The sequence below is a fragment of the Uloborus diversus genome, chromosome 3 (genome assembly GCF_026930045.1).
Source record: "Uloborus diversus isolate 005 chromosome 3, Udiv.v.3.1, whole genome shotgun sequence".
NCBI classification, from domain to species: domain Eukaryota; kingdom Metazoa; phylum Arthropoda; class Arachnida; order Araneae; family Uloboridae; genus Uloborus; species Uloborus diversus.
The window spans coordinates 114,174,425-114,191,648 of record NC_072733.1 but is presented as its reverse complement, the minus strand read 5'-3'; the positions used below and the strand labels follow the sequence as shown (position 1 = coordinate 114,191,648).

At 33.3% G+C, this 17,224-nt stretch overlaps 1 protein-coding gene across 1 annotated transcript in view; it reads left to right on the top strand.

Moving 5' to 3' along the window:
* LOC129218900 (apolipophorins-like) overlaps nucleotides 1-17,224 on the top strand; it is a 165,393-nt gene that overhangs the window by 139,320 nt on the left and 8,849 nt on the right. Inside the window, exons 29-31 of the mRNA XM_054853221.1 lie at nucleotides 4,685-4,890; nucleotides 13,274-13,675; nucleotides 16,417-16,561. Coding sequence (XP_054709196.1) covers nucleotides 4,685-4,890; nucleotides 13,274-13,675; nucleotides 16,417-16,561 — 753 coding nt within the window. The remainder of the gene's footprint in view (nucleotides 1-4,684; nucleotides 4,891-13,273; nucleotides 13,676-16,416; nucleotides 16,562-17,224) is intronic.

Genomic DNA, 17,224 nt, shown 5'->3' with positions numbered 1-17,224 from the left:
AATTCAGTTTTAAAAATGAAAATCAAGTGGTCAACTTACGAAGGTTTTTTTACAATACTCCAAACCAAATTTGGGGTACATTAGTGGTCAAGATAGACAGGTGGTCAAGATAGAAAGGTGGTCAAGTTACAGAGGTTTTCCTTCATTATACAAGATAGGACTATTTCCGTTCCTGACAAAAGCGGTCAACATAGACAGGTGGTCAACTTACAAAGGTGGTCAACTTTACAGTATAAGTTTTATGGGAACGAGAGAGTTTCGGAGACCAAACTGACAAGAGGCCCTAAGCCCACCTTGGGTCTCGGAGACCTTGAAGATGTTATATTTAGCTTCGTCTTATGTGACTCCATACCACCAGATCCAGCTGACCATGAAAGAATGTAAATATCGTCGAATTAGCACAAGAGTAGGATATCTTACTATTATTCCTGGAATTGGTTGTCTTACTATTGCTCTGAGGCGAAGATATGTCAGAGCCATTCTTGTTACAATCTTGCAGTGTGACTGTAGTAATGAAAAAAAAGTGCGTCACGGGACGCTCGGCAGAAGTGGGTGATAACTTTCACAGGATTAAATTATTATCAATTTTTAATCCTATGAAAGTAACAATTGGCTTATGGTAGGAAATTTTTGCATTGTATGTTATCTAAAAACCTTGCAAAGACTGCATCAAGTACAGTTCCGTGACTTGTAATGGCTTCTACTGGCATAGTGATCATTTGTAATTGTAATTTGGATTGTAGAAACGATGGTAAATTTTTAGCTCGATCAGAAGCAAAATTAACATTAAAATCTCTGGTTAAAATTAAAGGAATTGTATAAATGTTCTTCATTAACTAAAGCAGAACCTTTTTGTGTATAATTTAAAAGCTGTTTATAAATTACTTGAATAATACTTGAAATACTTTTGCTTGGAGAGTATATATATATATATATATATATATATATATATATATATATATATATATATATATATATATATATATATATATATATATATATGTTGGCAATAATAATTTGTTTCTTTGCTTAATTGAGACATTTCACTATACACATTTCACCAATATCGTTTTGTGTAACCGTATTACAGCTTGTAGCATTATTAACATGTAATCCTATATTTGGAGTGACAATATTTATGCAATCAAGATCATTCTGATAAACTGCTACGCCTCCTACTGTTATATTTTGTCGCTTTAACTGTACAATACGTTTAAAAGATGGGATAATTTTAGTATCATCATTTTTGCCCCCCCCCCTCCAAAAAATCACTAGGGACCCTAACCGCACACTTTATTTGATCCCCCTCCCCGAATAACTAACTTTTTAACGAGTGATTGTTTTAAAGTTAAAGTTAGTTTAGATTTTATTCTGTCATGCACTAATTAAATGTTTTTTTTTAATTATTTTTTGTTTTCTCGTTCGTCCTCAACCCTCGCGTTGCGGAGTCTGCGGGGATGAAGTTCGTTTAAAATATGTACACGTTATCACAGTTCAAACTCCTAGATGAAGCGAGATATTTTTAGTATAACTAATCACAAAAATGTTTTTGTTTTGAAAATGAATTTAAAGATTAAATGCTGTTTTGAATATATATTGTTTACAATGTTACTGGTATTATATTGTATTATTAAACTCACTTTTCGTTAGGAGATTGCGTTATTTTGCGACGATCATCCATCTTCTGTTAGTTTCATTACTTTTTCTACTATCACTTAACGCTTAAAGCTGACCCAAAGAGTAAAGAAACAAAATTTCCCCGACCATGCGCGTTTCTGTCGTATGCGCGAACGAAAGGAATGCCAGACGAGATTTGCGCCATTACGCGCGTTATGTCACAATTCGGGTTACTCTCCCATAAAAAGTTATCACTCAAAAAATAGCCTATAGCCTTCCTCAATAAATGAACTATTCAACAAAAATTTTTTTTTTCAATTCGAACCAGTAGTTCCCGAGATTAGCGCGTTCAAACAAACAAACGCTACTGCTTTATATTATTAGTATAGATAGATTATGCTTAGTTATCTGAACGGAGTCAAAACTTAAAAAAAGAAAAAACACCCTTCGATTAAGGTTTTGCAGCAGCAAGGGGCGTTTCCGAAAAATTGATTTTTCGACCGTAGGTCTATTTTTCGTCATTAGCCGGCCGGGCAAGCTTTAATATGAGGGGGGGGGGAATTTCGTCAAGAAAGAAGAAAGATCTCGCATACCGACAGAAAAATAAGCCACAGAAATAATATCTAAGATAAGATATTGAAGACAAGTGTTTTTATTTTTGAAAATGTATACAATTTGTTATTGCAGGATGCTTGAACTGTTACGGCTTAGATGGCAGCACGTGTTTATCATTTAAGAATTTACCTCAAAAATGATGAAACGATCAAAAAAAAAAAAAATTATTGCTTATTTCAAAACAAGAAACTATTCTGAACACAGGGGAAAAGTTTCAATGCTTTAGCTCAAATATTTAAAAAGTTATGAGTGGTTTTAGGCATGCTCCCTATGTGTTCTTATGCAAAAGAAAAACTTTAAATTGCTTTTTCTCGATGATGGTTTTTTTTGCGTTTTCATGTCATTAGAATCCCTAAGGATATTTTTCTATTAAAGATACAGCTTTAAAGTAATACTTTTTGCAATTGGGATAACATATTTGACAAAACTGTGCATTGGATATGCATTTTATAAATTACTCTAATATTTAGAGCACGTTAAACCTTTAAAAACCAAATTTTTTTAAAAAAAAACTTTGATTTTTTACATAATTAATTACAGAAAATTTTCGAATGAACTCATAAGCAAATGAATGCACAGATTTTTAGAGATGATTACAGTGATCGTTTTGCAAAAAACGTTTTTTAAATTAGTGCAAAAATAAAAAAAACTTAGAGATTTTAAAAAGGTGAAATTTTCCTCAATTTTTTGAATTTTCAAAAAAAGTAGGCAATTTTTTTAAATTTTGAAAATAAATTATTGATTACGAAATAAGTATGCATGTTATGGTTTCAAAGAAATATAAAATTTATATAAATTAAAAGAAATTGCTTGAAAGGTACTGTGACTCCTTAACCGCACGGTTATATACAAAATCAATTGAACTAAGTTCGTTTTCTAAGCGTAGCTTTTCGAATGTAGTAAAAATGTGACTGGCTATTTGTTTTTTTTTCGAAAGAGAAAAAAAATAATAATACTTTACCCATCGAAGTGTTTGTAATTTTAATGTTTTGCTTCGTATTCTAATAGATATTCATAGGTTAACTAAATGAAAAGCGTAATTTCAATTTGGGGTAGTAATTATTTTATTTGTACAAAGGGATTAGATGCAGGAGTGCCATTGAAATTTTTAGAGTGGTTTTGAGGGGTATTTTTCTCATTCTTAGGGGGGGCTCTTGTTTTTGGGGGGGTCATCTCGATATTTAGGGTGGTGCGCCCTTGCTCTTACGGGGGTGGGCACCCCTGTTAGATGCGACATGCAACTGAATGTTCTATGAAGCAGCACGTTGATGTGTAAAATGTGCAGCATTCATCGTCTGAAGTTCATAATAAAAACTATTTTACGGTTGTATAAAATTACTGCCACTAGAACTACAATTTTTGTTTCAAATAGTTTCCTCTGCATTTAAATTTGCATAGGAATTTAAAAGCTTCTAACTTATAGCAAAATATTGTACTAAAAATAGATCTTTGTATTCAGTAAATTACTGAATATACCTTGCCTCGCGTTCAATCTTCGAGTTGAACCGAACCATTGCTTCGGTCACTCGTCTGGTCTGCTAATTCTATATTTGCTACCAGTTTGTTTCGCACTCTTGGCTTCCTTAAGGTATCCGACTGCGTTCGAAGACATTTTTTTGAAAAATAACCTGGACATTTTTTTAAATGTTATTTTTTAACTACATATGTTTGAAAACTATGAAAAAAATGTAAAACCAAGCTTTTAAAATATTATTTTTTAAAAAAAAAGGAAAAATTTGAAGAAAAATAGCGAAAAACGTATCTTACGCTAACAGCTCTGGACAAAATTTGGTTCGAATCACACAGTAATGTGTATTTTGCTCTAAAAGTTTTATTGTTTTTTAAAAACGTACTGAAATATAGCAGAGCAAAGTGCCTATACTGGTATATTTTCCTTAACAAACGCCTTTGTTTAAACTTATCCGCATGAAAATATTACTTAATAATGAAATTCAGCTTAGATTTTAGAGGAAAACATCAAGCATATTACAGAGAACTATCTCAGAAAATTTCACATCAATACTCGAATAACTTTTTGAGATATCATTGTTACAGTAGACAGCTTTCTTCAAAAATATCGGTCTTCAGAAAACGCGTTTAAATGCAGCTTCCGGTCTGGAGTTCAGTGTACGACTCTGCAATAATACAGCTATAACTCCAGTTGTAATTCACGTAGAGTAAAAACTAAGACAGTTTTGGAAAGCTAATGAATCAGACTACAAAATGAAATCATAAAAACAATTACGAATATTTCATCGAAAATGTTGATTTTAACGCAGTCGGATACCTTAAGAGGTTTTCCATCTCCAGCTCAGTCACTTTCCTATGCCGGGCTGATGAGTGCTAATATGCACGAAACTGCAGTCCTCGGCTGGAAATGACTGAGCCGGCGGTGTATTTCGTATAGATCTTTGTGTTTTTGTTATATCTAACATTTTCATTCTACTTACAGCTCAAGCAATGGTCATTAGGAACCATCACTTCATAACATTCGATAAACAATTTTATGACTTTTCTGGAGAATGCGGCTATCTTCTTTCTCGAGATTTTGAAGATGGTAATTTTACATTCGTTCTGACGGCCAAAGAAGCTGAGAAGGAACCAAATGTTTTCGTCATATTTAAAGATACTGGAATAGAAATCGGTTCTGACAAATCTGTAAGTATCTGCAGTTCATACATTACAGCCTCAAATCACGGTTAGTACTGAAACTTCTGTCACATGTAAATCATACCCAACTGACCGGTAAAATAATCATTTCATCTATTGCGAAATTATGTTAGGTTTATTTTGAGGCGCAAAGTGCTTTTTTTGGAAGGGGGGGGGGTATAGCTGTTTGGTTTTAGAATCTCTAAATGGTTCCTGAATTTTAGAAAATGGTCTTTATAGCCTCGAAACACGTATATGCAACATTTTTTTCAATTGTAGGATTTAATAACATTGTTTTCGGTCAATTTTTCATTTCATAATTCACTTATTTGTATTCTCGTTTTGTAGCAAATTTATTTCGAAACGGAATTTTCAGACAAGAACTGCTCTTCAATTGTTAACACGCAAAGACAATGGTACAAAACTGAAGAACCATTTTAATTATTGCAAATACAAAAACTGATTTAAATGCAATAAGATGAAAGAAAATTGGAAGTTTCTAAAATATTCGTAACTTCGAAGTAAACTCACGCAAAAATATTTGCAAACAACTAAAAGAAAACTGCATCGTGCATTTTCTTAAATACTAAAATAATTATGGGGAAATACTATTAAAGTGCAATCCAAGACCCTTGCTATAAACTTTGACACTGTTAGGTAAATGTTTAACTTGTCTGTAACATTTCCATACATTCTGCTTTTATCTAATGGATTTCGAACGCATTGGGCAAAACTTTTTAGCCATCTTATTCATTCTGCTTTGGAACGATTGAATTTTATTACACCGGTTAGTTAATTCTTAACTTGAAGTGGGTAAGGGTTCCACAAAAAACAGAAAAATAAGTAATTAGTACACTCAGCACTACGGCTGGGCGATATAACCGATGTATCGTAACATATCGATATAAATTCATTACCGCGGTAACGATGTTCAGATTTCAATCTGTCAGATATATCGAGGAACCGGACTTAAGAGCTAATTGAAATAACGACTTAAAAATACATATTCATTCATAATTCTTTGTGCTTAATGAGTGGATCATGCCTGCAAATTCCTCCAGATTTCCTAGAAGTTTCATGGATTTTCATGCCTTTTTTCGTTGACCTGATCATGAGCAAAATTTGAGTATTTTCATGCTTTGCAGAACAAAAAAATTGTATCTCGCCAATTTTGGTGCTAGGAGCGTTTTGTGGATCTGGAAAGCAGCGCCGCGTCGTGTTAAAAGCCAACAGGGTTGCCGTAAGAGATAGAATCTAAAATAGACGCTATTATCTGCGAACTTCCGACTGAAGGAACTTCTGCGATGCATCACGAAAATAGGGTTTTTATGTAAGTACACGCTTATAAACCGCGTAAGTACCCCGTTTTACAATACTTCGGCACTTCATTGCAGCCCTTATGTTTCGTATTTTTTGACATCAGTTTAAGAGTCGTTCTCAAATACCGGAATTGAAAAAGTTAATGAAATTTCGTATTCGTTTTTCGGTTAAATTGCTTGTGAAATAATGACAATGATGAGATAATTGGTTTACCTAATAATATGGATTTTGGATTGGATCTGCTGAAGAAAAATTACAGATCTTTATACAGATCCACAGTTTCCGTCGGATCTTTGCCATATTTGGCACAGCGGTTCTTTGATGCTTAGGAATTTTCATAGCCTATCGATGAGGGAGGGGGGGGCGAAAACACCCCACGGAGGTTTTCCCTAAGCAAATTCCAGTTTACGTCGGATTTTTGCAAAAATTTTGCAGACAGGTCCTTTGATGCTCAAGAATTCACTTAGGGTAGTTTTCGTTCGCAATGGGGGCCATCCTCCCTCCCACAGGGGATTTCTTTATATAGATTCACAGTTTTCGTTGGATATTTGCCAAATTTGGCACAGCGGTTCTTTGATGGTCAGGAATTGTCATAGGGGTTTTCGCCTACCTATGAGGAAAGGAGGGAGGGTGCGAATACACCCCACGAGGGGTATTCCTTATGCAAATCCAGTTTTCGTTGGATTTTTTCCCAAACATGACGCAGCGGTCCTTTGATGCTCAGGAATTCACATAAGTTTTTTCTCATCAAAATGGGGTGTACGGGGACCACCTTGGGGGTTTCGCCGGAAAATCCATAATGATTACGAAAAAATCCAATGATGTCTAAATTTAAATTTTGAGTCATAAAATTGTACTTTCTACAAATTGACGGGAAATGTTTGTGCTATTTTTTTTCCTTCTTTTTTAAACCTGATTGTTAATTATGTGTCACTAGACGATATATTTATTTTCGAGGTAGACCTCGCAACGTCGGGTAATGCAGCTAGTGACACATAAATCAAAAGTATATTTCATAGTTCTGTGGGCTTAATGGGTTTATGGTGTGATAGTTTCCAAAATTTATAGCTGCAATCTTTAAAGAGATTTATTATTGGTATTTTACTTAATGTTACTCAACTAACAAGTAAAAAGTCTTAAAGCAAGAGCTATTAAATGACTAAAAATAAGCTATTTAAGACGTCAATACGAAATATAGTTCAAAGTACATTCAAACTATTGAGACTGCTCGAATTGAAAGATTTAAAACTTTTTCAGCGCTTTTGTCATGCATTGAGCTATACCATTTGCACACCCTCCTCCCCCCCTCCAGGAAAGTTTTGAATTAGAGAAATAATTTTGTTTAAGATATTTGGAAAGGTTTTTTCTGTTTTTCAATCCTTTGCATCCCCCCCCTCCAATTTTGACGATATATCGAAAATATCGATATTTGGAGAGCGATATATCGCGGTATTAAAATTCTGACATTAGCCAGTCTTACTCAGCACAGACCCGGGTAGCTTGTTTTCACCTGGAGGTTAGGGAACCTCAACTCTAAACCAAGTTCAAACACATAATTTTGAAAATTGAAGAGCTTGTTTAAAAAAGGCATTTTTTTAAAACTGGTTTTGCAATGGAAACGATAGCAGAGCATAACTAACCATGTAGTTGTAATAAGTAGAAGTGTATTCGTAACAGAGGGTGAAATTCGTGTTTTTTCTGAAAAGAATTAAGTCGCATGTAAATTTTCAGCTGAAATGGATTAAGTAAAATTTAAGCAATTGCAGCGTTTCTTGGGATCACGTGGGAAGTCTCATAAAGACTCACCACGGGAAAAGATTCTCCAATGCTCCCTTTCGGAGATAAAGCTTAAAAACAATACGAAACAATCAAAAGCAAAAAAAGAAAAAGAAAAAGTGTTTTGAAATTGCTTTTTGGTTATTTACAAATTGCACGAATGTTTTCTTTATTATTAACAACTATTTCAGCTATACGGTAGGGCACGACCGATGGCATTTTTTGGCCGATGGGCCGATGCCGATTGTCGGCCGATTGTTCAAAGGTGGCCGATGGCCGATTGTTTTCCTCCAAATGGCCGATTGCCGATGGCCGATGCCGTTGGCAAAAAAAAAAAAATCTAACTGAAATAAATTGATAAAATTGTCAGGGATTTAAAGGATCATTGATTCATTTCACTTTACTTCCTTTCTACAAATAAGAAATTGTAATTAAAAAAAAAATCAGATTTCGACCTAAATTTCTATTTTACGATCCCCAATTTAAACTTCACAAGTTTTTTCGGCACATCTGTACATGCATATGTACCTAAGAACATATAGATGACTGAAATATCCATTTTGAACGCCTCCTTAGTTAATTATCGCAAATTCTCTTGTGATGTCTTCATGTGCGTAAACATGCGTCACTCAAAAACGTTATGAAATAGTACGTGGAAAACTCATACGTACGTAGTATGATCCAAAAGTTCGAGGACAAGTTTTATAAAGCCTTACCCTGAATAGTACACATTACCGAAGTGCATCTATCTACAAAATACAGTCGACGCTCATTATAACGACCACACATTATAAAGACCGTTCCATTATAACGACCAGTGGTTAAAGTCCCAACTTTGTTCCTATAAACTCTATGTTAATTTGCTTTCGTTATAACGACCGTTCTGTATCGTCTAATCCAATACAGCGACCGGATCAGCGGACGCTATTTCTTGTGTTCTTTCCAATAAAACAAATTTGTAGCTTGGAATGACATTATTGTTTACGGACATCTGCCTGAAGTTTTCAATGTCAAATCCAACTTTAAGAGGGGTGGGGGGGGGGGGGGATTACCATTCACCACAGCTAGCACAGAAAAAATAATGGGAGGAAAAATCTAGAAATTTCCAGATTCCTAAGAAAAGGAGTTGACAGATGTATTGGTAGTTTGGTGTTTGAATTTGGTGGTTTTAAAGATTTGGGGTTCTAGAGGGACTTTTAAATGTTTCTTTGGAAAGCAAGAGAAACACAATTTATCACCTATATCTGAAACAGAAAATAATGTTTTGCAAACATCACGTCTGCTAAAAAGGCAGACCTCTGTTTCTGGTTTTATCTTCAGAAATTGTTGTAGTATTAGTAGCAGATTTGAAAGTGTGTAACATTTTCCTCCCTATATTTTCTACTTTAAAACTTGTTTAATATTCTGTCAATATTTTGCACACGACTTTTCTAAAAATTCTTATGATAAAAAAAATTTGGGCATTTACTTGGGCATGCATAATGACGGTGTACATTTTTTAAATTTATACCTCTTATAACGACCACTCGTTATAAAGACCTTTTTCTCTGGGACAGAGATGGTCGTTATATCGAGCGTCGACTGTAGTCACCTTGAACCACTATGCACTTCTGCCAACGTTCGTATAGCTTTTAAAAGGACTCCTGGAAGACATTTATCGCAACCTCCTGTTAGGCCTTTTGCACTGCTGCTTTAACTTCATCGTGGGGAAGAAGGCGACTTTCATGTTGAGGATAAACGGTTCGATTGGTCAATAGTCTGATATGATAAACAAATAATATAACGTTTCGTCGAACTTAGCTCCGTGTGACTTTTACCTGTTCCCAGCAAAAAAACATTTACATGGACGCCGCTTTCATGCTGTATGATGGAAGACAAAGAATAACAGCCAAAAAAAAAAAAAGAAAAAAAAGAAAGAAAAAAAAGGAAGAAAAACAAAGAGACTGTTTAATAACCAATTGATTTGTTTTTTATTATTTTTTTTAAATTGAACATATAACTAAGATTTCAGTAATATTGTAATAATGTATGGATTTAGGTATACTTAACATAGTTAAAAAACATCAAATTATGTTGTTTAGTCATTAAAAAAAAAATTAAGAGCAAAACTATGAAACCGTCAACAAATTACGCAATTAGAGTGGAAAGATTGCACGTAGACATTTTTAGTCATCAAATTAAACAAAAAAGTTAACAGATAAATTACAATATTAAATCATAATAGGAATATTTTTATACTTATTTAAAACTTGTGAATAGAAAAGTTTGCATTTTTCATAAAAGCTATAACAGTGACATAAATTTTGCGGAAAAAAGAAATAGCCATGAAAAGAGCGAGGTTCTTAAAACGCAGCTACAATAAACAAACTCATTATATACTTAATACCAAGTTAATAACTGAATACATATGCTACTTGATCTGATGTTTGCACACGTAATATTGAACAATTTGATTGTTTAATCTTTTATGAAGCTCTACAAACAAGTTCAAATTAAATTTTTCAATTTAACAATAATTTTCTGAAATTTAAAAAATTGCATAACAGAAAATCCTTGGAACTTTTCTATAACATATTATTAAAAATATGATGAAAACAAAAATAACTTACTCATTGATTTTATATAAATACACAAAAATAGTTACTTACAACAGAAAAAAAATCGATCGCTATTAATGATGCAAAAAAGATGGCGCATTACGAAATATAGGTGAAACAAGTATAAGAAATACGCAAAATGTCATTTCTTGACCAAAATAAATAATCGCTAAATATTTAAGAAATGCTTGAAACGACGGGGGTGGTTTAGACGATTCACCCTCTGATTTTGGATTAACTCACAACATTAAACTTCGCCCCCAACTTCGGTCTCATTTTTTTTGGTACAGAACCGCTACCACCAACGCCTCGGAAGAGTTGCTGAATATCCTTCAGCACTTTCAAAGAAAAAATTCAAAAGTCCCTTTGAGTTTCGAATTATGTCACCATTCAAAACGTCTTTAATCAATTTCTTACATTGATGTTCTAAATTCTTCCTAAACAATAGATAAAGCTTGAAAAAAAAAAAATCTCTCATTTTATGAATGGAGTGAGTTTTAAACAACTCAGAAATACAACTAGAGTTTAATTTCAGAAATTGAATGAGTGGGAGGAGGGGCACGCAAGTGTTCTCGAAATGCAAAAAATAGTCGTAAAAAAGTGAGTTCAAAATAATCATAAACATTAAACAGAAAAACCCTTTTAAAACTTGCACCTGATTTTGTTTTGACGTGCAGTGGGGGATTTAAAATGTAGCAAATGTTGCAATTGCGCGAAAGGCCCCATAACCATGGGGGCACCGTAGGAGTCACAAAAATGCTTATGATAAATGTTTTACAACCTCTGTGATAGATAAATAGGGCCCCAAAATGTATTTCGACGGGCTTCAAACTTGTAGCTCCGCCGAAGCGATACAGAAAAGACTGCATTACGGTGATTTATATTACAAATATCGAAAAATTAAAAAATTACCGTCGGTTCAGCGGGAATCTAATAAAATGAAACAAAACCGATTTCACCATCTCATATTTGTTTCCATGGTCTTCAATTCGGCAATATATCATCAAATAATCGTCAGTCTGAGACGCTATATTAATTTTGCATTGAAATAAGTAATTGATAGCCACAAAAAATGAGTAAATAGGCTTTTTAGAACACCCGATCGAAAACAAAAAGGGAAGTGCACAACTGGAACGTACACACACCCCACCCCACATGCGAAAATTTAGCCTTCTACAGCTTACCATTTTGAGTTATGACTTATGAGAGATACATAAGTACATCCAGCCGCAAGAAACAACGCAATAATTAACTTGTTTGGTACCTGAATGCAGTAATTAAAAACTCTTTCAGGGGTGACTAAAATAGAAATTCATACTGAAATTTATGTAAACAATTTTATATGAAAACAATAACTCCCTTTACTTTATATTAAAAAGTAAAACAACAAAGGTCCTTTTTTTAAAAAAACATCGGCCAATTCCATCGGCTTTTTGATGTTTTTTAAGGCCGATGGGGTGATGTTTCCTGCAAGTTAGCATCGGCCGCCGATGCAGATGGCTAAATTGTTGAACCATCGGCGCCGTCCTACTATACGGCTAACGCTAACATAAGTCACACTAATGATAGCGAAGAAGAAATTGAATTTGTAAATGAAGATTTGTCGTAACCATTGAAAAGAGATATAATGGAGGGAATGAAGACTTTCATTCGTGAAGCCCAGACCCCAAGTCAAGTGACAGTTTTAAAGCAAAGCATTGGAGAAAATCAGGTTTCTTTCGCTTGTTTCACGCAGAATGTGCCAAACATTCGTCGTTGATGAGTCACGTGACTGGGAGTCAGCTTTTGCTAAGCCAATGATTGGACTTGCTCCTTCCATTTATTCCAGCTCTAAAATGGTAACTAACTACCTTTCAAAATCGGGTATCCAAAATTTAAGCTGATGAACACAAGATATTTGGATTACTTTCAAAGGGAAGTCGAGCCCCTTTAATGGAATAGCCAATTTTCCTCGAAAAATTATTCTAATAAGCGGGATATTCCATTAAATGGGATTAAAATAATAGATATCAACGATTTGGTACATTGAAAATGTATTACTTTAAGCGGGATATTATTTTCACTGATATTCTAAAAGCGGGCTTGACTGAAAGTCATTTCATTTTGTTATTTGTTGGTGCCAAAAGGGCGTAAGTCGTATAGTTTCGTTCCAAAAAGAGTTGTCTTGTTTTCTTTTCTTTTCTCTTTTAATTTCTAAGTAACAATACTGTCAGGACTTTTCAACCATATAGTTTAACGTTATTATCATCCATAGTTTTTCCGGGAAATATGACCTTTTCCTTAAATTTAGTATTGAATCTTACACACTAGAATTACGTTTTTTCAAAAATAGAAAAATTGACCTTAACGGAATTTGGAAAAACGTCCTCTTATAAATTTCATTACAAAGACTCCAATAATATCGATATTTTAGATTTCTATTAAGTGAGAAAAAAAATGCATTTTTTAAATGAATGTTTTGCGTATCAGGAAATTTCGCTGCCTGTTTGAAGAGTAGTAAAGCACTATTATATCACTATTCTTATTATTACTCAAGCTTTATATAACCGCGTATTTACCAGAGACGAATACCTCTAATTTGTTATTTTTGAATTTACATTTCGAATAATCTATGAAAATATTAGCAAATGTTTGTAATGGTAAAGATTAACAATGTTTTTTTTTCGTTCTGGCTTTCAGTATGAACTATTTTTTTTTAGGTGAAAGCTAATGAAAATGCAGTAGAGTTGCCATACTTATCTCAAGACTTTTCTATTACTATAGAAAGACATACCATCGTCATCGATGACAAGCATGGTGTACAAGTTAAATGCAATTTAATTCATCAAATTTGTAAATTTACTATCTCTGGATGGTATTATGGTAAAACGGCTGGGCTTCTTGGTACTTATAACTATGAAGCATATGATGAATTTAAAAGACCAAAAGGGCAGATTGCCAATTCAGCAACGGTTCTAGCCAAGAGTTGGGAATTGAAGCGCGGTTGTAAAACAACCAACTTGATTCAAGAAGTGCAGATCAACAAAAATGCTGATTATTATAAGCTATGCCAGTCCCATTTTGAATCGAGTAGCTCTCTCTTGGCAGCTTGCTTTTCTGAGGTAAGTACTAGTTTATCTTGCTTTTAAGGGAAACAAATTTTCAAGTTAAACTTCACTTTGAAACTCTTGTATATTTTCCTGAGATACTTATGTACCCGAAGTACATAAAACAGGTAGGCATACTTCAAGCAATTAAAACAGCATTAAATGCATGTAAAACGAGCTGATGTGTGCCTCAAATGACTTCCTTTTACGCCAATTTAATGATAATAGTACCTTAGAGTAATCAAGGAAATATTTTAAATATCCTCCCTCCCCCTAGTTTGTCGCGAACCGAATTAATTAATGTTCCCAATATCGGCAATTTTAGAGGGACTCAATGGTTAACTCTCTAAATATCGTCAATTGGCGCAAATTGAAACCAGATTCGAAAAATAATTTTTTTCGCCAAACTTGTCGCCAACTTGGCGACTAATGGTCGGAGACATATTACCAAATAATTGCGAAATTATAACATCACTTGAGTTTGCATTTAAATTAACACTGATTCGCCCTCAAAAAGGTGTAAAAGACCCCTTTAAGAACATCCGAATGCAACCAAAAAGGGAGGTGCACAATCCGACCCCACTAGGAGTCTTCATTCCAAATTTCAACTTTCTACGGCATACCGTTTTTGAGTTATGAGAGATACGTACATACATACGCTCATACAGACGTCACGAGAAAACTCGTGGTAATTAACTCGGGAATCGTCAAAATGGATATTTCGGATGTCCATACGTTCTTAGGTATATATGCACGTGCCATCAGGCCGAAAAAACAACTCAATATTCGTGAGCAGAATGAAAATTCAGGCCGAAATTTGAGTGAAATTTTTTCCGAGAATACAATATTTCCTTTACTTTGTAAAAGAAAATAACAGCAAGGTTCAACAGTTTTTATATATTAAATTTAAGTTTTGTTTTCAGGTTTTAAGAATATTAAAAATTCCTTGAATGAAATTAAAGTTCATTTTAAATATTTTGAAATAAAATATAGCATCAAATCAATACAAAAAAAAAGTTCTGAAGTCTAAACGTAGCTATTGATGAGTCAACGAAGATTAAACTTTTCTAGACTCTCAGAAGCGCATACTCAAATCTCAAGAAATTTTAGATGTATTTGACAAAATGGCATCGTGAAAAATGCTTTAAATAAACTTTTTGTCAAGTTGACAAAACTTCCGGAGATATGAACATGAATTTCTGTTGTAACAAGAAAAGAGTCGTCGTAAATGATGAAATTCGTCTTCCAGTTGCCTCGTCGATACCTCAAAAGTATGCGATTCATCTTTGAAAATGTATTCGATCAGTGAGAATATCCTACATTTATGTCTGTACACGCTACAGTACATTTTTTTAACAATTTTTAAGAACGTTCCCTTAATGTATCTTTTCAACCATGAAGTTCATCAGCATTTTGTAAAAAAGCACATTATTTGGTTAATATCTTAAGCGCAATTTACAGTAAAGTCTAGGATACAGTCCACCAACCAAATTCCTGAACCAATCGTTTCCTTGATATTGAAAAGTGAAAACACAAGATCCATATCATGACTAAAGCTAATTTGAAACTAGATGCCGCACATTGCTTGTTTTAAAATTTAGAGAAGAAAATTTTCAAGATCTTTAAATTTTAAATAGACAGGGACACATGAATTATATATAAAATATGTAGTTTAAAACATACTAGTGTAATTTACGTGCTTTGAAAAAGATATCTAGTTCATCGCAAAGCGAAAAAAAAAATCAAAATTTCTGAAATAGTCTTTCGATACTTGAAAAATAGTGACAACGGTCATTTCCCTACTATTCATTTGGTGAAGAAATAAAATTAGGGGAATGACTAAAATTAGGTTTAATTTGTCTGTCATCGCAACTACATAGTCAGTATCACTTTAAGTAAGGTAGAAAACCTTCATACACACGAGACTTGATCACTCAATAAGCATTTATTACAAAATCAAATTAAGTAGCCGAGATAGGGTAGTGACCGTCAAGAAAAAACATCAAGCTATACTTGACTTCATTTAAATTTCCAAAAAGAACAAATCAAGGTGATGAGGCTACTCATCACGGATGAGACTGTTGGGAAGTTAAAAGATGCGAAATTGTAGCAAGATGCGATAATTGTTATTTCTATTTTTATGACAAGGGAATGACAGCAAAATAAAAAAAGGGCATATTTTATTATTTTTCATAAAAATGGGAATACTAAAAAGCCTTTAGTTCTGCGTTCACAACATTACATAACATTTGTTAATAAATGAAACAATGAATTCTTACAAATATATTTCGATTCTCGACTTTTCAGAAAGCATTCTGGCATCAGTTTCGTTTATATATAATTTATTTTGTTATTTTTGAAGCAAGGGTAAGAATCTTACTCTTTAGAGAAAACGATCGAAATGGTCATTTAACAAAATAAAATAAGCTTTAACCTGTTATAGTGGAAAAAAAGAACAAAAATCAAATGAAAATATTTTCCAAGAAGTTTCGAAAAATATTTGCCAAAAAATATCAAAACATAAATGATACTCCTAATGAAAATCTTTAGTTCAGCGCTATTAGCACCTGCAGTTTTAAAGCATGTCTTACCATTTAGTCTGAACATGAGAAGCTTATACAGAGTAAGTTAGCTATAAAAAAAATTGGTTTGACATTACTTTCTAGGATTTTCATTTGCTTTTAACTGAGCTACAGTAATTTTTCTAAAATTAAAACTGACTAAAGCTTTTTGCATATTTCCTTGTATATTTATAGGTAGACTCCAAAGATTACTTTCAACTATGCCTGCGCCATTTAGCAATGCTTGGTGACAATAAAAAAGGACTGTGTGATATTTCAGCCGCTTATGTCATGGAATGTGAAAGAAATTATGTAGAATTAAATCTTCCTTCAAAATGCCGTAAGTATAATTGATAAATTCTATTTAAATTTCTGATCATCCTATAATGATAAGAAATATTTAGAATTCCTTGCGTTCACATATGAATATTATAAATTTGTGAACTGCATAGTAAATCTAAATACATCTCTCAAACATAGAAAATAAACAAGATAGTGGCCATGAAAATTTGTCCTTAGCACTACTTTAAAGTATTCAATGTTTGAAATCAAATGTACAAACAGCACTACAGTCTGCGTGATGCTCAGATTTAGTCCTTAAATTTGGTACACATCACCCTAAAGAAAAAATAATTACCTATCAACAAAAAAAAAAAAAAATATCGCACCCCGGCAAGGAAACAACTCAAAATACTAACATTGGAGAAAATCAAGATTTTACGTAATAGTAGTTTTAAGTATATAATTCTGTCTCAAATATTACAATAAGAGCAAAAAAATATGATGCGATGTTACTGATTAGTTTTTATTGTCGAAATTAAAAATGCATAAAGTTCGAAATTAATTCTTATAAATTATAAAAAATTAACGATGTATTGCTGTTGATTATATCAACGTGCTGTTGATTATATACGTGGTGGCGTTTTTACGCCACCGCGCACCAGTTATGTGAGCTAACTTTGTACGAGTTTTGTGGCAAGAAAGAGCACTAAATGTAGATTTT